The 23,484-nt window shown below is 47.2% G+C and overlaps 1 protein-coding gene across 1 annotated transcript in view; it reads left to right on the forward strand.

Annotated features, from left to right (window-relative positions):
* ADAMTS7 (ADAM metallopeptidase with thrombospondin type 1 motif 7) overlaps positions 1–23,484 on the forward strand; it is a 56,776-nt gene that overhangs the window by 20,271 nt on the left and 13,021 nt on the right. Inside the window, exons 7-13 of the mRNA XM_052659752.1 lie at positions 756–905; positions 2,033–2,176; positions 19,947–20,091; positions 20,838–20,930; positions 21,319–21,464; positions 22,810–22,979; positions 23,215–23,348. Coding sequence (XP_052515712.1) covers positions 756–905; positions 2,033–2,176; positions 19,947–20,091; positions 20,838–20,930; positions 21,319–21,464; positions 22,810–22,979; positions 23,215–23,348 — 982 coding nt within the window. The remainder of the gene's footprint in view (positions 1–755; positions 906–2,032; positions 2,177–19,946; positions 20,092–20,837; positions 20,931–21,318; positions 21,465–22,809; positions 22,980–23,214; positions 23,349–23,484) is intronic.

The following is a 23,484-nucleotide window of genomic DNA, read 5'->3' on the forward strand; positions in this document are numbered from 1 at the left end:
CTCCAGTATTCTTGCCTGGAGAATTCCATGGACAGAGGAGCCTGGCGGGCTACAGTCCATGGGATCACAAAGAGTTGGACACGACTGAGGGACTAACACTTTCACTCCTGCATTGCAGGCAGATTCTTTACCATCTGAGCCACTAAGAAAGCCCCCAGCATCTGGCATAACTGTAGTTATATCCCAAGCAGAAAACTGACGCTGATACGATCCACAGAGCATACTCGGGTTTCACTGATTTTACATACACTTCTTTGTGTGTGTATTTAGTCTTCTGCAGTGTTCTCACACGTGTGATTTCTGTTCCCATTGCCCAGTCTGTGTGTGGAATGGCTCCGTTAGAAGGATCGCCTGTGCTGTTCTTTTATAACCAGAAAATCCCACTCCCGTACTTCCCCACTCCAACATGACCCCACCTTCTGACAGCTCCTAATCAGTTCAAGGCAGTATTTCTGAACTTGAGGTAGAGTTATTAATATCTCCCTTTGCTGAGCTCCAGCAGCTTCTCACTGGGGTAGTAACCCAAACTGTCTGTGCATGGGCCTGCTCCCCAGGCCCAGAGAGGTATCTTGTGTGAATAAGGGTCACTGCTTCCCGAAGGCTCCTGGGCCGGTCTGAGAGCGATAGGAGAAGCATCCTTCTTGCTCCCACCCTCCCTCAGAGTCAGCAGGGGTCCTTCTCTGGCCCCCTCAGCTTGGGAGGGCCTGGCTCCAGGCCAGGTCAGTCTGAGGGCCCCCTTCTCTCTGCATGTGCAGGAAGGACCTGTGTGCGGCCATGAACCAACCCTGTGAGACCCTGGGCCTGTCCCACGTGGCGGGCATGTGCCAGCCGCACCGCAGCTGCAACATCAACGAGGACACAGGCCTGCCCTTGGCCTTCACCGTGGCCCACGAGCTCGGGCACAGGTACCCTGCCACCCCCACTGCCACACTAAGAACCTCACCTCCCAACCTGGAGGCACCAGCCAGCCAGGCTGATGGCCCCTGCAATCCCAGGGAAGGGAGTCCTGTCTTGAGGAATGAGCCCAACCTAGCCACATTCTGTCCTTGCCCTGTCCCCACCCCACAGCCAGGCTGCTTCCCTGTTACACAGGAGAGGACTAAGTCTTAAGTGGGATTGAGATGGGCCAGAAAGTCACCACAGGTCTTTGTCCCTCCCTGTTGCCCTCAGTGCTTGCATTTTTGGCTCTTGGTCCCTCCCACCCCATTCCTAATTACTCTGGGACCCTAGGCAAGTTCCCTGCCCTCTCTGGGCTTCTGTGTGCTCCTTGTTGGTTGAGGGAGTTGGATTCAGGGATGTGAAAGGCTCCCTCTATTGGACACCTCCGTGTAAGGCTGTCATGCCTAAGCATGGCCCCTGCCCTCAGCCATCTGTGCCTGGACTGTTTAGCTATGAGTATGGCAGCATCTTAGATGGTCTGGGAGCCCACGAGGGCAGGCTCCCAGAGAGTGCTGTTGGTCAGAGGGGTTGGCTCATCACTGAGGACTGAGTGAGATAGTGTTTCTGGAAAGAGCTTAGTCTGATGCCTGGCACATAGGAAGTGCTCAGCACACATGATTGTGTTTGTGCCTTTCCAAGGATGGTCTCCAAGACCTTTCCTGTGGTGTGGCAGCTCGGACCCCCTAACTCCACTGCACAGCCTTGGATAGGACCTGGGGTGGGGAGGAACCCTGTCAGACTGTTCTTGGTGCCAGTGAGGCTGCAGGGGCCACCGTGGGCCCCCTGGGTGCCACCTGGCCGGCCATTGTTGGCCAGCTCAGCACAGGCGCTGGGCTGCTGTGTGGTCCCTGGTGGGCTGGTCTGTGGTTCAGTTCAGGATCAGCTGCTGGAGGGCCCCGGGGACACTGGTTGTCACACCCACGTTTTACCTTAAGGAAACGGAGGTTCAGAGGTGGAGTGTGACTTTCCCCCAGCCACACGGTGGTTTGGTGGCAGAGCCGGAACCCAGCACCTCGCAGACCCCTGAGGGAGGGAGTGGGCAGGCGGGCTTCCCGCCGGCTCACCCGCCCCTGGGGCCTGTGCTCTCACGCAGTTTTGGCATTCAGCATGACGGAAGCGGCAATGACTGTGAGCCCGTTGGGAAACGGCCTTTCATCATGTCTCCACAGCTCCTGTACGACGCTGCGCCTCTCACCTGGTCCCGCTGCAGCCGCGAGTACATCACCAGGTTCCTCGAGTAAGTCCCTCCCAGCCCCGGGCCTCGTCCGAGCAGCAGCTCGGGTCGAGGTCTGCCAGGGCAGCACCTTGAAGGATGCGCGGGAGTTCACAGAAGTATAGCGGGGAGAGGGGTGGGGTGTTGCTGGTACAGGAGGCATTGGTAAAGGCATGAGGACGCGAGGAGCACTGCAGGATATTAAGTGGGGCTACGGGAGCCAAAGCAGGACAGGAAGGGAAGGTGGAGGAGGTGCAGAGCTGGCCGTGCGGCCGGCGGGGCCGTGAAAAGCGGGAAGGAAAGGGCCCTTGAAGGCAGTGAAATACATGGCTTTACCTTTCTATTGTGTTCTCTTAATTTGCTATGGTATTTTAAATTTTACTATTTAATGTTTTAAGTAAAGACAAAACATTTAAATGATTAGCACAAGTTTTTTTTTTTATTGAGATATAGTTGATGTGCCTTATTATATGTTTCAGATATACAACAGTGAGTCACAGTTTTTAAAGGTTATATTCCATTTATAGTTATAAAATGTTGGCTGTATTTCCTGTGCTGTACAATATATCCTGGAGGACATGGCAGCCCACTCCAGTATTCTTGCCTGGAGACTCCCATAGACTGAGGAGCCTGATGGGCTACAGTCCAAAGGGTCACAAAGAGTTGGACACCACTGAAAGCACCTTAGCATGCACACACACAATATATCCTTGTAATTTTATGCATCATAGCTTGTACTTCTTAATCCCCTGTCCCTGACTTGCCCTTCCTCCCTTCCCTCTTCTCACTGGTAACCACTAGTTTATTCTCTCATCTGATTCTTTTTTGTTGTAGTCATTATTTGTTTTTTAGATTCCATATGTGAGTGATGTCATACAGTATTTGTCTTTCTCAGTCTGACATTTCTCTAAGCATAAAATCCCTGAGTCCGTCCATGTCGTTGCAAATGGCAGAATTTCATGCCTTTTGTGGCTGAGCAGTATTCCCTTATCTACTACGTATTCTTTATCCATTCATCTGTTCATGGACACTTAGTTTGTTTCCATATCTTGGCTGTTAGAAACGGGGCTGCTATGAACACAGATATGCATGTATCTTTTCAAATTAGTGTTTTCATTTTTTTCCCCGTATATACCCAGAGTAGAATTGCTGGGTCACGTGGTAGTTCTGTTTTTCGCTTTTTGACCCATTCTGTTTTTCGCTTTTTGAGCCATACTGTTTTCCACAGTGGCTGCACCAATATACAGTCCTGCCAACAGTGCACAAGGGTTCTCTTTTCTCCACATCTTTGCCAATACTTGTTATTTGTGTTCTCTCTGATGATAGACATTCTGAGGTGTGAGGTGATGCCTTGTTTTGATTTTAATCTCTCTGATGATTAATGATGTTAAACATCTCTTCATGTGTCTTCTTTGGAAAAATATCTCTTCGGGTCTTCTGAACATATTTTTAATCTGGTGGTTTTTTTGACGTTGAGTTTTATAAACTGTTAATATATTTTCAATATTAACTCCTTGTCAGTCATGTCTTACAAATATTTCTCCCATCTAAAGGTTGTCTTTTCATTTTGTTGATAGTTTCTTTCACTGAGTGAAAGCTTTTAAGTTTAATTAGGTCTCGTTTGTTTATTTTTATTTATTTTGCTTTAGGAGACAGATCAAAAAAAAAATATTGCTACAATCTATGTCAAAGGGTGTTCTGCTTATGTTTTCTTATGGGAGTTTTATGGTTTCTGGTACTACAGTTTAGGTCCTTAATCCATGTTGAGTTAATTTTTGTACATGGTTTGAGACAGATGTTCTAATTTCATTCTTTTACATGTAGCTGTCCAGTTTTCCCAGTACCACTCACTGAAGTGACTGTCTTTTCTATTGTATATTCTTGATTCCTTTATTGAAGATTAATTGACCATAAGTGTGTAGGTTTATTTCTGGGCTCTCTGTTCTGTTAATCTGCATGTCTGTTTTTGTGCCAGTATCATACTGTTTTTTAAAAAATTTTATTAAAGTATAATTGATTTATGTGTTTAATTTCTGATGTATAGCACAGTGATTCAGTTATACATATATATATATATTCTTTTTCATATTCTCTTCCATTATAGCTTATCAGAGGGTATTGAATATAGTTCCTTGGCCTATGCAGTGGGACCTTGTTGTGCATCCATCCCGTATTTATGATGGTTTGTATCTGCCTATCTCAAACTCCCAGTCTTTCCTCCCCATGTCCACTCCCCTTCAACCATAAATCTGTTCTCTAGGTCTGTGGGTCTGTTTCTGTAGATGCGTTCATTTGTGTTGTATTTTAGATTCCACATACAAGTGGTATCATGTGGTCTTTCTCTGTCTCTTTCTGAATTACTAGTGTTAATAATCTGTAGGTATATCTATGTTGCTGCAAATGGCATTATTTTATTCATTTGTTTAATATTTTGTTTCCATTGCTTTGGAGACTGACAAAAGAAGACATTGGTATGGTTTTGCCTGTGTTCTCTTCTAGGAGTTTAATGGTGTCATCTCTTGTATTTCCGTCTTTAAGCTATTTTGAGTTTATTTTTGTGTATGGTGAGAGGGTGTGTTCTCATGTCATTGATTGGTGTGTGACTGTCCAACTTTCCCATCAGCACTTAATGAAGAGACTATCTTTCCTCCATTGTATATTCTTGCCTCCTTTGTCAGAGATTAATTGGCCATGGGTGTGTGGCTTTATTTCTGGGCTCTCTGTTCTGTTCTGTTGATCCATATGCCATTCTGCCCATACCATGCTGTTTTGATTACTGTAGCTCTGTAGTAGTATTCAAAGCCTGGGAAGGTGATACCTCCAGCTTTGTTCTTTTTACTCAGAATTGCTTTTGTAATTGAGTCTTTTATGGTTCCATATAAATTTTAGGATTTTTTGTTCTAGTTCTGTGAGGAATGTCATGAGTAATCTATAGATTGCTTTGGGTAGTAGAGTGGCCATTTTAATGGTGTGCTTCCAATCCAAGAGCTTGGGCCATCTTTCCATTTATTTGAATCATCTTCAATTTCCTTTACTAATGTTTTTTAGCTTTCAGCATTTAAGTCTTTCACATTCTTGGTGAGATTTATTCCTAAGTATTGATTTTTAAAAATATGATTTTAAAAGAAATTTTAAAATTCTGATATTTCATTGTTAGTGTAAAGAAGTGCAAACAATTTCCATGTTACTTTTGTATCCTGCTACCTTGCCAAATTTGTCAATTCTCATAATTTTTGTGTGGATTTTCTGTATATACTATCATGTCATCTGCAGATGATACCAATTTTACCTCTTCCCTCTGAATTTGAATACCTTTTATTTCTTTTTCTTATCTGATTTCTGCAGCTGGATTTCCAATACTATATTGAATGGAAGTGATAAGAGTGGGTATACGTGTCTTGTTTCAGATTTTCATGGGAAGACTTTCAGCTTTTCACTCTTGACTATTATATTGGCTGTGGGTTTGTCGTAAATATTAATAGCTTTCATTATGTTGAGATATATTCCCTCTATACCCACTTTTGTAAGGACTTGTATCATGAGTGGATGTTCAATTTTATAAAGTGCTTTTTTTGCATCTATTGTGGTGATCATGTGGTTTTTGCCCTCTGTTGATGTGTGTGTCATATTGACTTGCATGTGCTGAACTATCCTTGTGACCCTGGGATGAATCCTCCTTGACCATGGTGCATGATGTTTTTTTTATGTGTTGTTGGTTTTGGTTTGGTTTGAGAATTTTTGCATCTAATATTCACCAAAAGTATTGACCTGTAATTTTCTTTTTTGGTATTGTCTTTGGTTTTGGTATTGGGTTGATGGTGGCTTCATAGAGTGTCTTTGGGAGTTTTCCGTCCTCTTCAGTCTTTTGGAAGGGTTTGAGAAGGATTGGTATAAGTTTTTCTTTGTATGTCTGGTAGAATTCACCTGTGAAGCCATCTGGTCCTGGGCTCTTGTTTGTAGGGAGTTGTTGTTTTTATAGATGACAAGTGCTATTTTACTTAGTGACCAGTCTATCCTGTTTCTTTTTGATTCTGCTCTGGTGGGCTGTATTCTTCTAGAAAGTTGTCTGTTTCTTCTAAGTTGTAGATTTTGTTGGCATATAATTGCTCATACTTCTGCAGTACTGATTGTGATTTCTCCTCTTTCGTTTCTTATTTTGTTTTTGTCTTCTGTCTTCTTGGTGAGCATGGCCAGAGGTTTGTTAATTTTGTTTACGCTTTCAAAGAACCAGCTCTTGGTTTCATTGATTTTTTTCCCCCTGCTTTTTAAAACAATTTTTATTTTCTCTCTGACCTTTATTCCTTCCTTCTGCTGGCTTTAGGTTTTGTTTGCTCTTTTTCTAATTCTTCTAGACGATGGGTTAGGTTGTTTATTTGAGATTTGTCTTGTTTCTTTAAAAAGGCCTTTATCACTATGACCTTCCCTCTAAGAATTGTTTTTTGCTGCATCTCATATAGATTTATTATGGTTGTATTTTCATTGTCATTTCCCTCAAGGTTTTAAATTTCCTTTTGATTTCATTGTTGACTTACTGGTTTTTTAGTAACATATTGTTTATTCTTCATGTAATTGGCTTTTTCTCATTTGTTTTTCTGTGGTTGATTTCTGTGTCACTGTGGGCAGAAAAGATGCTTGAAATGATTTTTATACTTTTAGTTGAGGTTTATTTTGTGCCCTAGCATGTGGTCAGTCCTAGAGAATGTTCCATATGCACTTGAAAATTATGTATATTTTCCCTTTTTTGGATGTAATATCTTGAAAATATCAAGTGTAGCTGTTATGTTTTACCATTTAGTATCTCTTGCCTTATTGCTATTTCTGTCTCACAGATCTGTCTGTTGATGTAACCATTGTTAAAGTCTTTTACTATTCTTGTATTCCCATCAGTTTTTCCTTTTATGTCTGTTAGTGTTTTGTGTATTTGAGTGCTCCTATATTGGGTACATGTACGTTGAAAAGTGTAATATCCTCTCCTTATATTGATCCTTTTATCATTATGTAGTATATTTCTTTATAACCTTTGTTTTTCTTTTTAATTGATTTATTTTTAAATTTATTTTTAATTGATGTATAGTTGATTGACAATGTGTTAGCTTCAAGGTACAGCAAAGTGATTCGGTTTTATATATATACACACATATATATATGAATATATATATTCTTTTTCAGATTTTTTTTTCCTATATGTTATTATCAAATATAGGTCCTTGTTGTTTATCTATTTTATATATAGTAATGTATGTGTGTTACTCCCAAATTCCTAATTTATCCTTCCGTGCCAAACCTTTTCCTTTGGTAACTATATGTTTGTTTTCTATGTCTGTGAGTCTGTTTCTGTTGTATAAATAAATTCATTTGTATAACTTTTTTATATTCCACACATTATACTGTATGATATTTGTCTTTCTCTGACTTACTTCACTTGGTATGATAATCTCCAGCTCCTTCATGTTGCTGCAAATGGCATTCTTGTGCTCTTTTTTCTGGAGGAATAGTATCTCATTTTGTTTGTGTGTGTATATGACACATACATATATATAAACACACATCTGATCTTAATCCATTCATCTGTCAGTGTTCACTTAGATTGCTTCTATGTCTTATTTGCTTATAACCTTTGTTTTAAAGTCTGTTTTTTCTGATATGAGTGTTGTGACCTGTGTTGCTTGTCATTTCTTTTTGCATGAAATATGTTTGTCCATTCCCTCATTTTCACTCTGTGTTGCCTTTGCCCTAATGTAAATCTCTCGCAGGCAGCATACTGTAGTCCCTTGTTTTCTTGCTTTTTATTTTTAAATCAGTCTCCTACTGTGTATTTTGATTGGAGCATTTAGCCTATTGACGTTTGTGGTAATTATTTACAGATATGTTTTACTGCCATTTTAAACCTTATTTCCCCATTGACTTTATATTTCTTCTTTGACCCTTTCTTTCTTCCGTTTTGCTTTTCCTTTTGTGGTTTGATAATTTTCTCTAGTATTGTGCTACTTTTTGGTTTTTGCTTTTTGTGACTCTATGTTTTTGATTTGTGGTCACCCTGTTTTTCAAGTATGTTAACCACTTCCCGTATCTACTTGCTTTAGACTGATAGTCATACAGTCTCAAACAGATTCTAGAAAAAAAAATCTACATTTTCCTACTCTCATCTCCAACGTTTTAGGATTTTGATGTCCTCTTTTACATCTTCATTTCATCCTTTTATTGTTAATTGTGGTTATCATCTCTTTCACAGAAATTTTTTTATTTTTTATTTTTTTTAGATCTATGTACTGGCTTATTTAAGTGATTTACTTTCTAATTGTGATTTTCCTTACAGAGTCTTCTATTTAGAGAAGACCTTTCAATATTTACTTTATTATACATTTAGTGTTGCTATAGTCTTTTAGTTTTTACTTGTCTGGGAAATTCTTTATCTTTCCTTCTATTCTAAATGATAATTTTGCTGTGTAGAGTATCCTAGGTTGCAGATTTTTCTCTTTCAGGACTTTGAATATATCTTGTCATTCTCCTCTGGCCTGCAGTATTTCTGTAGAGAAATAAGTTCACATCCTCATGGGGGTTCTTTTGTAATTTAACTCTTTTTCTCTTGATGCCTTTAGAATTCTCTAATATGTCTTGGTTGTAGGTCTGTTTGGATTCATTTTGTTTGGAACCCTCTGTGCTTCCTGAACCTGGATATCTGTCTCCTTCAGGTTTGGAAAGTTTTCAACCATAATTTCTTCAAATACCATTTTCAGTCCTCTTTGCTCTTTCTTCTCCTTCTGGGAGCCCTGTTATGTGTAGATTGGCACACTCTGTGTTATCCCATAGACTCTTATTATATTGCTTTCATTTTTTGGTTTGGCTTTCTGTCCGCTGTTCTGATTGGGTGATTTACATTATTTTATCTTCCAGATCACATATTTGTTCTGCATTATTCATTCTGCTACTCACTGCCTTTAGCTTAGCTTTCATCTTGGCAAATGAGTTCTCTATTTTTTTCTTGATTCCTTTTTATAATTTCTAATTCGTTTTTTACTGTAACTTGCATTTCTATCAATAATCCTTCTTAATTCCTTCAATATTCTCAGTATCTTCTTTTTAAACTCAGTGTCTATTAGACTGAAGAAATCTGTTTCATTGTTTTTCTCAGGAGAATTATCTTAATCTTTTAATTTGGCATGATCCCTCTGCTTCTTCATTTTACCTGTATTTCTCTTGCTCTATGAGTTTAGGAGAAACCATAATCTGTTGTAGTCTCAGAAGGCTGTTTTTGTGTGGGAGGCTGTGTAGCCTGAGTGGGTTTAATATTTTTGGTGCAAGGGCTGTTTTTAGTATGGATGCCTACCACCTCTTTCCTTAGTGTGTGCTGGCCATTATCCCCTTGAATAGGAGGTGTGACTGGTGTTGTCTTCAGAGCCTGCATTGGATGTTGAGCAGAGCCTCCTCTGCTCTGTGTTTGTCACTGCCCTGTTCAACTGCTCCCTAATTATTGGAGTAGAAGCCCCCATATCCATTTCTGAGTTGTGTTTCTGAGCTGCAGTGCAAGGTAGGTGAGTTTGGAGCACTCCCACTGGCGGAGGAGCCACTGAGTTTTGCTCTGCCAGAACTGTCCACTGGTGAGCATGCTCTATTACGTCACCCATTGTGGGGGATCAGAAGTCCACTGTTGGCACTGCCCTTGGCCCTGCCTCAACCACGGGAATGCCAGCAGTCAACCCTGGTGTTTCTCAGGTGTTGTTTTCACAAGGCCTCCAGCACCAAGGCCTCCAGATCCAAGAAGTCAGGTCCCAGGACTGCAGTAATCATGTACATGGACTCGCTGAGGGAGCTATGGAGGCAGCTCAGATCCCGGCCCAGCCCAGCCCCACAGCATGTGCCCACAAAACCCACAACTCCTAAGACCAGACCTCCCAGCCACAGGAGCACCCACTGTCTGCTTGAATGTCCTGCAGGTGCTGAATTTACCAAGCTGGCAGCAGAGGTGTAAATCTTCAGCTCACACAGCCAGGGAGAGATTTCAGCCCTGCTTTATAAGTTACATGGTCCCTAGGGCTTACCTATGATTTCAGCCCCACCTCTGTGCATGGGAAACTCACTGGCACCTGGTGCGTGGGAGCCCACTGAGGTGGTGGCTAGGGTGTGATAGCCTGCCCAGGTGGTGGCTGGAGCATCGGAGCCAGCCAAGGCAGTGTTTGGGTTATGTGGACTCACCCAGGCTGGAGCCCACCCAGGTGGCAGCTGGGGCGTGGAGAAAGAAGCTGCAAGGGCAGCCCTGCCCCTCCCTTCATATGCCACTTAATTGTGGCACACTGCTTCTATGGTGGGCCCAGGCTTTTTCTGCAGACAACCTGGTTGTATCTGTACCACATTCCAGCCACTTCAGGCTACTTCCACACAGCCAACACCAGTCCTTTTTCCAGATCTGTCCTCTAAACCCCAAGTTTCAGCACCAGCCCCTGCCTATACTGTAGGATGCTTGTCTCAGGCTGGAGCGTGCAGGCTGGTGGCATTGTCTATGTAGGTCTCTGTTCTGCCTGCCACAAACCAGGTGTTATACTCTCCTCTGAGCCTGCATAGCTCCCTTTCTGTCCCCGTTGATCTTCCTGAAGGTGAGGGGGCTTCCCAGGGTGCAGGACTCTGTCCTCTTTTACTGTTCCCTCCCAGGGGTGCAGGTTGCATTTTGCTTCCTTTTCTCCTCCTCCCCCGATCATCTTACCCAGTTATGTGGAGATCTTTCCTGTCCCTTCAGGTGTTTGAGGTCTTCTGCTAGTGTTCAGTGGGGCTTCCCAGGTGTCACTAGTGGTATAGAACCTGCCTGCCAATGCAGGAGACATAAGAGAGCTGGGTTCAATCGCTGGGTCAGGAAGATACCCTGGAGAAGGGCATGGCAACCCACTCTAGTATTCTTGCCTGGAGAGTCCCAAGGACAGAGGAGCCTGGAGGGCTATGGTCCATAGGGTTGCAAACAGTCGGACATGACTGAAGCAACTTAGCACAGCACAGCTAGTATTCAGTAGGTATTCTGTGAGAATTGTTTCATATGTAGATATATTTCTGATGTATTTGAGGCAGGAGCTGAGTTCCACGTCCTTCTACTCTACCATCTTAATTCCTATCCCAGTACCATACTGTTTTGATTACTGTAGTTTTGTAGTATAGTCTGCAGTCAATGAGTGTGATATCTCCAGCTCTGTTCTTTCCCAAGATTATTTTGGCTATTTGAGGTCTTTTGTGTTTCCATACAAAGTCTAAAATTATTCTAGTTCTGTGATAAATGCCATTGGTATTTTGACAGAGATTGCACTGAATCTGTAGATTGCCTTTGATAGTATGATCATTTTAACAATACTGATTCTAACCTATGAACATGATGTATCTCTCCATCTGTTTGTGCCATCTTCAATTTCTTTCATTAGTGTCTTATTTTCTGGGTACAAGTTTTTTACCTCCTTAAGTAGGTTTATTCCTAGATATTTTATCCTTTTTGATGTGATGGTAAATTGCTTTCCTTAATTTTTTTGTGATAATTTATTGTTACTGTATAGAAATGCAACAGATTTCTTTATATTAATTTTGTATCTTGCAGCTTTACCAAATTCATTGATGAGCTCTAGTAGTTTTTTTTGGTGGCGTCTTAAAGATTTTTCTGTGTATAGTGTCTTCCCATCTGCAAACAGTGCCTGTTTTCTTTTTTTCAATTTGAATTCCTTTTATTCCTTTTTCTTGTCTGATTTCTGTGGCTGAGACTTCCAGTACTATGTTGAATAAATGTGGAGAGAGTGGGCATCCTTGTCTTGTTCCTGATCTTAGAGGGAATACATTCAGCTTTTCACCATTGCATATGATGTTAGCAATGGATTTGTTGTTTATGGTCTTCATTATGTTGAGTTGTACCACCAACTCGATGGACATGACAGCAAGTTCCGGGCATTGGTGATAGAGAAGCCTGGCATGCTGCAGCCAATGGGGTCACAAAGAGTTGGACACGACTGAGCAACTGAACTGATACTCTCTCTATTCCCACTTTTTGGAGGGTTTTTTTTTAAATCATAAATGTTTGAATTTTGTAAAAAGGTTTTTCTGCATCTGTAGAGGTGATCATATGGCTTTTATTCTTCAGTTTGTTAATATGGTGTATCACCTTGATTGATTTGCAGACATTGAATCATCCTTTCATTTCTGAGATAAATCTCACTTGATCAGAGTGTGTGATCCTTTTAATGATTGTTAGGTTCTCATTGATAATATTTTGTTGAGAATTTTTGCTTCTGTGTTCATCAGTGGTATTAGTTTGTAATTTTCTTTTCTTTTTGATGTCTTTGTCTGGTTTTGATGTTAGGGTGATGCCTTGTGGAATGAGTTCAGAAGTGTTCTTTCCTCTGAAATTTTTTGGAATAGTTTGAGAAGAAAAGGTGTTAAGTCTTCTCTAAGTATTTGCGGAATTCTCCTGTGAAGCCATCTGCTCCTGGACTTTTGTTTGTTGGGAGTTTTTTGTTTTTATTTCCTGATTCAATTTCATTACTGGTGATTTGTCTGTTCATGTTTTCTGTTTCTTCCTGGTTCAGTCCTAGGAGGTTATATATTTCTATATAGGAATTTGTCTGTTTCTTCTAGATTGTTCATTTTATTGGCATATAGTTGTTTGTAGTAGTTTCTTATGATCCTTTGTATTTCTCTGGTATCACTTGTAATTTCTTTTTCATTTCTGATTTTGGCCCTCTCTCTTTTTTTTCTTAATGAGTCTGGCTAAAGGTTTATCAATTTTGTTTGTCTTTTCAAAGAACCAGATCTTTGTTTTGTTGATCTTTTCTATTGTTTTTATTTTCTTTCTTTTTTCAGTCTCTATTTTTAAATGATTAGCCTAAGTTTTACCACTCATCTTTACTTTATGCAGTGCCAATTTTTAAATGCAGATATAGGCACATCAAACTAATATGTGGAGTCACTAAAATGACACAATTCATATTTCATACCTCATATTTATTAGACTCTTGATAGAGTGCACAAGACTAATTTGACTGGTTTTATTTCACTTGGTAATATGTGCACATTTTCCCAGCACTCTCTGCCTTGGCTTACTGATGTTTGAGGAAGAACTGAGAGGAAATGGATCCATCTTTACATTTCCTTCTAGCCCATCATTTTCAATGCAGTAATTGGATGATACAAGGAAGCAACTCAAATAGCAAAGATGATGGAGTTCCTTGATCATTTGTGTTTCCTAAGATATCATACCTTCTTTCTGCATTTGAAGGAAGTCCTGGTTCAAGTGCCAAGTGTGGCCTCTGGGGCTGTCTTAGACATAATACACTTATCTTGCATTTTCTTAGAGTCTCAATGAATTCTCTGCATTGTGGATCCACTGGGACTCTGCTCATGAGGTGGCAAGGAACAGTGGACACAGATATCATGTATCTCCTCACGCAAATGCCTCTTGTCCCATTAGAACCTCCTTAACAAATCACAGGTTCAAAAACACTGAGTTCAAGATGGCGATAGGAGAGCTTTAAATCACCGGCTGCATGCTTCCCCCTCCTATGTTCTTCGGGCAGCAGCTTTCAAATTTTCATTCTTTTTCGCTTCCAGAAAGTCTTCCTAGAGTGCTGTTTCTTGGTTTTTCAGTTTAGATATCACCTGATGACTTGTACAATGGAAGGTTGGAATTTAGCCCCTTGTGTCACTTCCTGCCCACATTTGCTCCCCGACCCCTGCCACCACATCCCAATATCATGCTAGCATATCTTGATTAAATCCATGTCTACTGTTTTCTTTATTGTTGTTGTCTAGATAATGCCAAGCCAAGTGTTGTAACAAAATGATTTTCTTTTTAAGAACCACTGTATTTGCCTAGTTCCCTTTGCTTCTCTAAGTCTTCCATATCCTGCAACAATTCTGCAAAATGTCTCTGAATCCAGTTTTGCCAAAGGCAGTCCCTCCCGTGTCCTCTCACAGTTCACTTCTTGCCTGGACATACCCCTCGACATCCCTCTGTCCTCCTGCTCTCTCCTGCTCTCGTCTAACCCAGATGATTTCCGCTTCTCAAGATTATCATGCAAGATCTTCCTGTTTCCTGGGTCTCATGCTACCTTTTTTAGAGGGATTTACTTCTTTGTTTTGGTGGAGCATATCCTCAGGTAGCCTTCTGAGAAGAGATGCATAGATTTGCTTGTCTTAAAATGTTTGCTTTTCTTTGTTCTTCCCTCATACCTGATTGTTCTTTTGATAGCAACTTCCAAGTTAAATTTCTCCCTCAGAACTTCAAAGGTGTTTTTCCTTTGTTTTCTAGCTTCCAACACTGCTGTTGACAAGTCTCATACCAGTCTGATTCCCAAACCTTTGCATGTGACCTTTTCAAAAAGTCTGGAAGCTTTTAGGATTTTCTTTATCTCTCTCTTAATATGCAGAATACTCTGCCTCTCTTTTTTTCTCTTGGTCTGTGTCTCTGTCTTTTTCTCTTGGTGATCTGAACTTTTGCAATTATGTGCCTTAATTTACCATGGGGTAGTGATGGGGGGCACTTGCTAGGCCCTTTTAGTCTAAAAACTCAAGTCCTTCAGTTCTTGGAAATATTCTTATTTATTTGATAATCATCTCTCATTTTCTCCTTCTGGAACCCTTACTATTCAGCTGTTCTCTCCCTTTTTTTTTTTTTTTTTCACACTTTTAAACTTTTTTCTGACTCATTCCGTTTTCTGAAAGACATCCTTATCTTTGCCTTACAAGCTTTCTATTACATTAAATTTTTTTTTTCCTATTGTACTTTTAACTTCATGAAATTTCTTATTTGCTAAATATTCCTTTTTATTATCCTGTTCTAGTTTCATGGGTACAGCATCTTTCCTTGTTGAAGTTATTATTTGTTTTTTCTTTTACTCCCTGAGATATCTTTCTTTTCTTTGCGTAATTTTTTAGGCCCTGTCTTTCGCATGAGGGGTTTTCTCAAGATGGCGTGGCTGTACTCCCTCCGTGGAAGGAGGCGCTGGGCCGCCAGTCGGGAGGGCTGTGGGCTAGGCAGCACTGTTTAAGTCCCTGCCGAGGGGCTGGTTGGGATGGAGCTGTTTCTTTGGGGTATCTTCAAATGTCAGTATCTAGGGTCATTTTTCTGAGTGATTTCACTCCAGAAAGCCATTCTCTAGTCTTTTCCTGGAAGGTGTAAGTCTGACTGCAGCATTCTGGCACCCAGATGGGGAAGGAGCTTGGTGGTTGTCTCCGCTTTCCTTGTGCAGACTCTCGCTCGTCCTTTTCTCTGTGGGCCCCTCTGCCTCGGGTCTGCCTGGTGTTCCTGGGCCAGATCTCCTGGACCACCCTCTCCAGAGAGTGAGCCCAGTCCTCTGCCAGGCAGGGAGGTGGTCATGGCCCTGCTCCAGACGGTTGGGAAGGGGATCTGGGCTCTGATGACGTCTTACAGACTTTGCGCCAGGCTCTTGTCCTCAGTCTTCCTGGCACCCAGGCCTCCAGGGGTCCCTCAGGTTTCCTGAGCATTTCCAGTGTCCCTCTTCTGGGTGGTTTCTCTCTGCATGACTGGCTCTCAGCGTTCAGTGCTGCAGTAAGTCAGCTGCTACTTGATCATCTGCTTTCCAGCTTCTAGAATTTTGCTGACATTTTTCATCTGCCATCATCACCTCTCCCTTGCCCCTTGTCTTTGTGGATTTATGCCTTGTTTATTTTTTTCCTGTCATCTTAGTGGGGTTCTGGAAGGGAGTGGAAATAACTCTGTATCTGCTCAATGGGCCATGTTTTTCTAGAAGTCCATTCACAGGGCTTTAAGCAGGGACATGACCAGGTTCATTGTGGACATGAGAGCGAGGATCCTGGCTTCTGATAGAAGAGGGATTATTGGGTGGAGAGGGGGACTAGAAGCAGGGAAGAGTTGACTTTGATATTTAATACCCTGGACTCTGGCCCAGGCATCTACCGATGTTGGCAGACAAGTTACACTAACCCTTAAGTCTCAAAGACTGGGGATAATGATGGGACCGTGTCCCGGGTTGCTCTGAGAATTAAATGAGGAGGCATGTGATGTGTGTAGCACAGTGCTGGCCACATGGTTTGCGTTCAGTGCCTGGTGACTGTTAGCGCTGCTACAAGCGATGTGATAAGGAGCTGAAGCAGGGAAGTGGCCCGGCAGGGAGAGCCTGGTAGAAAATGATCCCAAGGGTCTGTCACCTCCCGACTTGGGGGCTGAAAATGAGGGAAGAGCTGGGAAATCAGAAGAGCAGCCGCCCCTGCAGCACCCTGAGGGCTTTTTCCAGCTGGCCCCGCCCATGGTGCTGCCCAGCACGCTGCTTCAGGACAGACAGACACATGCATCTCTGTCTTCATTTGGCTGCTGGAATGCATAAGGGACTTGCCTTGGGGCCTGGGGCGAGGGTGGGAGGAGAAGGCCAGAGCCTGAGCCAGCCAGGGCCTCCCAGAACCTTGGCACCAAGAAGAGCTGGACAGAATGCTGGCAGAGAGAGAGACACGTGGCCAATGAAGGGAGCTGGGGAGGGAGGGGAAGTTCCTCTTCCCAAGGGTGGCCGCACTCTCCCCTCTCCATCCCAGAGGGCCAGGCAGGAGCGGGTGCTGGGATAGAGGGTGTCATACCAACCTGTCCCCCAGCCCTTCTGCCCTTAGTCTCCTTGCTGGAGGTGGACGGAAGACAGGACAGGCCCCACCTAGACAGGATGGGGGCCGGAAGGGCAAGATTCACAGAAGGAAGGCACCAAGCGGGGTCTGGCGGTGTTTCCAGGATTTGACGGCATCTCAGAGGCACTCAGACCACTCTCCATTCCCCACTGGACACGACACTCCTTTGCTTCCTGCAAATAGATGCTCATCAGGCCGCACAGACCCAGATGTTAGCGAATCCCACTTGATCGCAAACTGTGCTGAAGGGAAAGTGGTAGGGGAGGCAGTGCCCCTGTCCAAGCCCCTCACGCCCTGAGGAGGGCAGCCCTGTGGGGTTCTGTGGGAATCTGGAAAGAGGCAAGACATCCTCTCTGAGAAGGAGCCCCAGAGCTGCTCTCTAGGACTAAGGGAGCATCATGAGGAAGAAGGATGCTCTAGGTGGGTGCATGGCGTGGTCCAGGGCTGGCAGTGGGGAAACGTGGGTGGGATGGAGAATCTTCAGGAGGTGGTAGTCAGACTAGAGGAAAGTTTCGACGAGACTGTTCAGTGCCCAGTCCAAGAGATCAACCCGAAGAGCCCGATCAACCTGAAGAACCCGAAGAGCCTTTCTGGGCTGAGCGTCGATTTAAGGGACCCTGCTGTTTCATAAGGGACTTCTCTTTTCATGAGCTACTACTTAGACCTGGGGCCAGGCAGGGAAGGCCCTGCTCGCTCATGTCTTTGCAGCCGGGATTTCCGCAGGGAGAGAGGCAGGCCTGATCAAGTATCAGGCCCTTATCCCCAGCATCCGGCAACTCCACGACCAGCCCCCAGCGGTGGGGAGGGGAGGGGGCACACAGGTCTCTCCCAGGTGATGGGTAGCTCCTTGCCGTCCTTGAGGTTGGAGCCATTCACTGTCTGCTCTGACCCCATGTGGGGCTCCCCAGCCCTGCTATAATTAGAGGGGAAGGGCTGTTGTGTATCGGGAGCCTGGCGGTGAGCCAACCAGAGGAAGGAAGGGCCGGCTGTCGGCCACCCGCCCGTGTAACTTTTCCCAAGTAGATGCTGCTATTTATACCTCTGTTGCTTGGGATCACATAAGCTGCCTCAGCCTCTTATAGATGAGGATGTGAAGGCTCAGAGAGGGTGAGGGATGGCCCAAGGCCACACAGCATCTGAAACTGGGCAGAGTAGAACTTGGGTTTCTGACTCCCTGGTCAGCATCTGGGCCAGAATGTGGCTCTGTGATTCTGGTATGGGTCCTACAAAGACACCCCACCCCCCACCGGAACCCCCCAAGCCTCACACACATATAAGATGGTCCTGAGAGACTGTTGCTGCCTGGCTTTCCAGCAGCAGGCTCACAGGAGCTGGATACCCAGCATGTCAGCACTCTGGGTCCTGGCTGGAAAACTGAAGGGCTGGGTGTGCCCCAGGACCTACTAGGGTGGGGCTGAGGCATGTTGGACCCCAGTCAGAGGAGCCCCCTGGCTTGGTCTGAATCAGCGGAGTAGGTAAACCCCCCAGTCACATCTTAAATTGTGTCCTACCAGACAAAAAGGAGCCCCAGGGCCAGGTTGACCCTACACAGACACACACAGACACACACCCCTACCCCTACACCCCTCAGCTGATGTTCAGCCCCAGGTTGCAGGTCCAGGGAGCCCAGGATGAGGCTAGCAATCAGAAACCTCCTTGTTCCCTGCCAGACCTCAGCTGCCGTGGTTTAGAACTTCTATTTGAGATGAAGTGTTTGAGGCAGGCTCATGATCGGATGGGAGGAGCTTTTCACTTAGGGCAGCCCAGCAAGAGGACACGCAGGCTGGCCGCCTGGCTGGCATCACATCCTGACCATCGCTGCCCCCCTACATGACCCAGGGCCCATGATGCACTGCCATGGACCCTGGATGTGTTAGGAAACAGTGGTAGTAGAGTTTTCTGCTTGGGGGTTGTAAGGAGCAGATGAGAGAGTTCCCATTCAGCACCCAGAGCCAGCCTGGCCTGCAGTCATCTAGGGCAGAAGACTGGGTCCCACACCTGCTCATATGCCCCATGCCCATCTTAAAGGGTCTGTTTCCAGCTGACACAAAGGGTCCAGGTGATTCTAGGTGGAGAGGGGCCCCCAGGGTCCTCAGCAGGAGTCTAGTGACTGAGGCTCTGGGTGGGGCCCGGGCCCTGCCACCACCCAGCGGCCTTGGGAGACCACACGGACCACCCTTCCTGGCCAGGGAATGCGGCTCCTCTGAAATCTGGACTCCCGGATCCCAGGGACTGACTGCCCCCCAGCCTCTCCCCATTCGGGCCTGCACATTAGCCTATTTCTCGACCCCTCCATATTCTGCAGCCCCTCCCTGGCCCATTGTGTCTCCTCCTTCCCACCTGGCGAGACCCCAGCATCCATCAGCTCTGCCCTTCTTCCTCCTGCCTCCCTCCATCCTAACCTGGACCCTCTGCTCACCCTGGCTCCCTGATCCGGCACCAGCCACCCTCCAGCCTCCCAGCCTGGAAGACCAGGGGGTTTCTGCCTCCCCCAAGCTGTTTAGCCTGGGACCTCAAGTCCCACAGATTCTGCTTTCCTCCTGTTGCTGCCAGGAGGGGCACAGGAGAAAATAAGGGAGCAACAGAGGCTGGCAGGCAGGGCTGCCCCTGGGCTGTCTCCCAGGTGGGCAGCCAGGCAGGGGCCACCTGCAGGCCTTGGTCCTCACACAGATCCCCTCGCTCCCAGCCTGAGGTGGAGGGCTGTCGTATCAGCTGTGATGTGATGCTCTGCAGATCCTGGACTGAGCAGGGGAGGCTACAGGCACTCTGAGCAGGGTCACATGTGGGCTTAGTGGTCCAGAAGACTTCAGAGGGAAGGGCCTCTGGGCTGGATCTTGGGGGGGAGGCCCCACAGTGGAGGAGTGGGGAGACTGTTGGGAGTAGAAGGGATGGTTTGTGGAGAGGCCTAGCCCTGGGGGGTGGGATGAGTTATTTAAACAGCTGGAGTGCCCTGGAAATAGATGGGAAAGACTGGGAGCCTTTCCTGCTAGGTTATGTCAAAAAACAGGCTGGGTGAGTAAGGAGGCTGGAGTTTTCCTATTCAGTTTAAAGCTTTAAGCCCCTTTCCACCTCTCCTGCCCTCCTGGACTGGTAAGGCCTCCTTGATGGGTCTCTCAGGCTGCCCTCTTTAGAGCCCCAGGGGACAGGCAGCCCCTTACCCCACATTTTTGTCCCATCTCTGCAGCCGTGGGTGGGGCCTGTGCCTGGATGACTCTCCCGCCAAGGATGTCATCGACTTCCCTTCCATACCGCCTGGCGTCCTCTACGATGTGGGCCACCAGTGCCGCCTCCAGTACGGGGCCTACTCTGCCTTCTGCGATGACATGGACGTGAGTGGGGTCGGGGGAAGCCCTCAGCAGCCTGCAGACCCCTCCCAGCCAGGCTCGGTCCACACATATGCCCATGAGACATAGTGGCCTGTGGGCGAAGCCTCGGGTTGGGCGGCCCTAGACCCAGGTCTGCATTCTGGGTGGGCCATTCACCAACGGTGGGACTTCAGGCAAGCCCCTTACCTACTGGGATTTTCTTGTGGCTCAGTTGGTAAAGAATCTGCCTACAATGCAAGAAACCCAGGTTCGACCCCTGGGTGGGGAAGATCCCCTGGAGAAGGGAACGGCAACCCACTCCAGTATTCTTGCCTGGAGAATTCCAGGGAGAGAGGAGCCTGGTGGGCTATTGTCAACAGGGTCGCAAAGAGTCAGACATGACTGAGCGACTAATACTCACCTACTGGAGCTGGATTGTATGAGGTAAAATAAAACCTCTACGGTCAGGTCCTGGGGAAGATCGCCTGAAGTGGTGGCCACAGGCATGTCAGAGACCCTGCAGCTTCTAATCAGGGTGTCTCCAGATGGGGGGCTGGGGCTGGAGAGGTGTGGGTGAGCTGGGGACTGCACTGAGCCACAAATCCGATGGTCTGGGGAAGGATAAGAAGGGATCTCTGGGGCTCCCACCTACAGAATGTGCCAGCCCCAAGGAGGGATTCCCAGGGGACTGGAGGAGGCAGCGAGGGGGTAGGGCAGGTGGAGGCGTAGGGGAGGAGGTGAGGGTGTGGCTTTTGCGCTCCTCCTTGCAGAACGTCTGCCACACACTCTGGTGCTCCGTGGGGACCACCTGTCACTCCAAGCTGGATGCAGCTGTGGATGGTACCAACTGTGGGGAGAGCAAGGTAGGGGAGCCCCAGTCCAGCTGCAGAGCAGGTGAGTCACCTGCTGCGTCCATGCTCTGGGCTCGGCCTTGGTTCACAGACTCACCTGTGCTCGCTGCCGACCCCCAGCCCTCTCTGGCCCGAGTCCCCATCTGCAGAATGAAGGCTTTGGGACAGAGCTTGACTGAGCAGTTCTCCAAGGTGCCTCCACCTCGGAGAGTCAGCATGTGGGCTCTGTTTTATTCTTTGTTCAAGTCCGCTGTGGGGCCTGTGTCTTGGTGACTGGAAGAGGGCCTCCCCCAGCCCTTGGGGTCCTCCCCTCTGGGCCCTTCCAGGCCTTCCACCCACCTTGTTCTCACTAGATGAGGAGCTTGGAGTGGGCTTGCTCTGCATTTGTCTGTCTTGGTAGTGGTGTCTGAATGGGGAGTGTGTTCCCGTGGGCTTCCGGCCCGAGGCTGTGGACGGTGGCTGGTCTGGCTGGAGCGCCTGGTCCCTCTGCTCGCGGAGCTGTGGCGTGGGCGTGCAGAGCGCCGAGCGGCAGTGCACGCAGCCTGCGTGAGTGCGGGGCACCTGGGGCAGGTGGGGTGGGGTGCCCTGAGCAGAGTCAGCGATTCAGTCTGTCCCAGTCTCCCGTTCTCAGAAGTATCCCCATGGAGGCCAAGCCCAGAGTGTCCGGAGCCACTTCGGGTCACTTCTGGGAGTGCCCTGGTGGCTAGTTGAGTCACCACTGCTGACCCTATTGCAGTGAAGGGAACACCAAGGCTTGGAGAGTGGAGTGACTCATTAGAGGCCGCACCACAAAGCAGCAGCTGATGGGAGGGAGGCAGGGAAGGCAGTGGCTCACAGCCTAGACCCTGAACCTTGGATGGATAGAGTTCAAATCCCTTCTCCTCTACTCATGCAGCAGCTCTCTCCACTCCTTCTCAGGGCCTCAGTTTCCAGAGAAAGTATATGATGGGCAACAGCAGTGCCCATCCGGTAGAGCTGTCATCATGGATAAGTGCACTAAAGCTCTGCAGCTAATCTGTAGTAATTGCTCAGTAAATAGAGCCACGTAGTGACATTGGAGGTGCACGTGGGTCCAAGATGAGACTGGGGACAGCTGGGAGAATTGGTCAGCCTGGGAGGGGTGCTGTGTGACCTGGGGTGAGTGGCTTCGTCTCTCTGGGCCTCGTTTCCCCGTCTCAGAGGGGTGAGGTGAAGATATGGGGAGATGCAGAGGTCTGCCCTTCTGTGGACCTTCACTAGGCTGCTGCTGGAGGGGATCATGGGATTCAGAGCCAGGACCTTCTAGGGCTCCATGCTTATACCTGACCCTGCCTCCCTGTCTCTAGATCTGAGCAGGGTGGAAGCAGGTGGGGTGGAGTTGGGGTTCAGGCTCTGGGCTGGGCCAGGGCCGAGGGGGCTTCCTTTTGACCCGGATAGGGTGCTGCCACCAAGATCATGAGATCATGTCTGCTAACACATGGGCTGTTAAGGACACTGGGTCTCACAGGCTGAAGATTTGGAATAGCCCCTCCAGCTAGTGCCAGTCAAGTCTGTAGCTTAGCCCAGCCTCTCAATAACCCTCTGCAGAGGCAACCCCAGTCCCATTTTAGAGATGAGGAAACTGAGGCCCGGAGGGGTCCAGAGACTTCACCAAGGTCACATAGGTTGGGGGTAGAGCCCAGGCCTCATGCTACCACCTTCCCTGAGATCCTTTCAAACAGGGAGACCAAGTCTGGGCCGAGGTGGGGGCGAGGAGGGCTGGTGGGCAGAGCAGTAGGAGCGGAGGCGGGAGCTGGGAGTCTCCGGGTCTCGGGGTGCAGGAGGAGCTGCTCACCCCAAGGGCCCGCGTCTGGATTCAGGTGTGCGGTGGGCTCCACTGTCAGTGCTCACTCACCCCCACCCCGCCCCACAGGCCCAAATACAAGGGCAAATACTGCGTGGGTGAGCGGAAGCGCTTCCGCCTGTGCAGCCTGCAGGCCTGCCCCGCCGGCCGCCCCTCCTTCCGCCAAGTCCAGTGCAGCCACTTTGACGCCATGCTCTACAAGGGCCAGCTGCACACGTGGGTTCCTGTGGTCAATGACGGTGAGTCCGGCCGTCCACGGGGACACTGACGTCTGAGGGGCGGAGGTCCAAGGGCCCAAGGTTTGCCCAGTGACACGGGTGCTGTCTGCGGGGCTGCCGCTCACTCCCTCCTGGCTCCTGGGGGCAGCCTTGCAGACACTACCAGCCCAGTGGAGCACCCCGCCCGCCACTAACGCTCTTCCGGGTGCGAGTCCTGCCCTGCCTGTCCCTCATGGCTCCTCTGCTTGGGCCCCAGTGAACCCCTGTGAGCTGCACTGCCGGCCCTCGAACGAGTACTTTGCTGAGAAGCTGCGGGACGCTGTGGTGGATGGCACCCCCTGCTACCAGGGCCAGGGCAGCCGTGACCTCTGCATCAATGGGATCTGCAAGGTGTGCCCAGCGAGGAAGAGGACCCCCTCTGCCTTCCTCCTGCTTCCCTCTGGCCACCCTCCTCAGGCTAGGCCACTGGGCTTCCCAGCTCTACCAGTGAAGCCCTTTGAGGGTCTCCCATTACCTCTCAGCAAAG

The sequence above is a fragment of the Budorcas taxicolor genome, chromosome 21, assembly GCF_023091745.1.
Source record: "Budorcas taxicolor isolate Tak-1 chromosome 21, Takin1.1, whole genome shotgun sequence".
Taxonomy (NCBI): Eukaryota; Metazoa; Chordata; class Mammalia; order Artiodactyla; family Bovidae; genus Budorcas; species Budorcas taxicolor.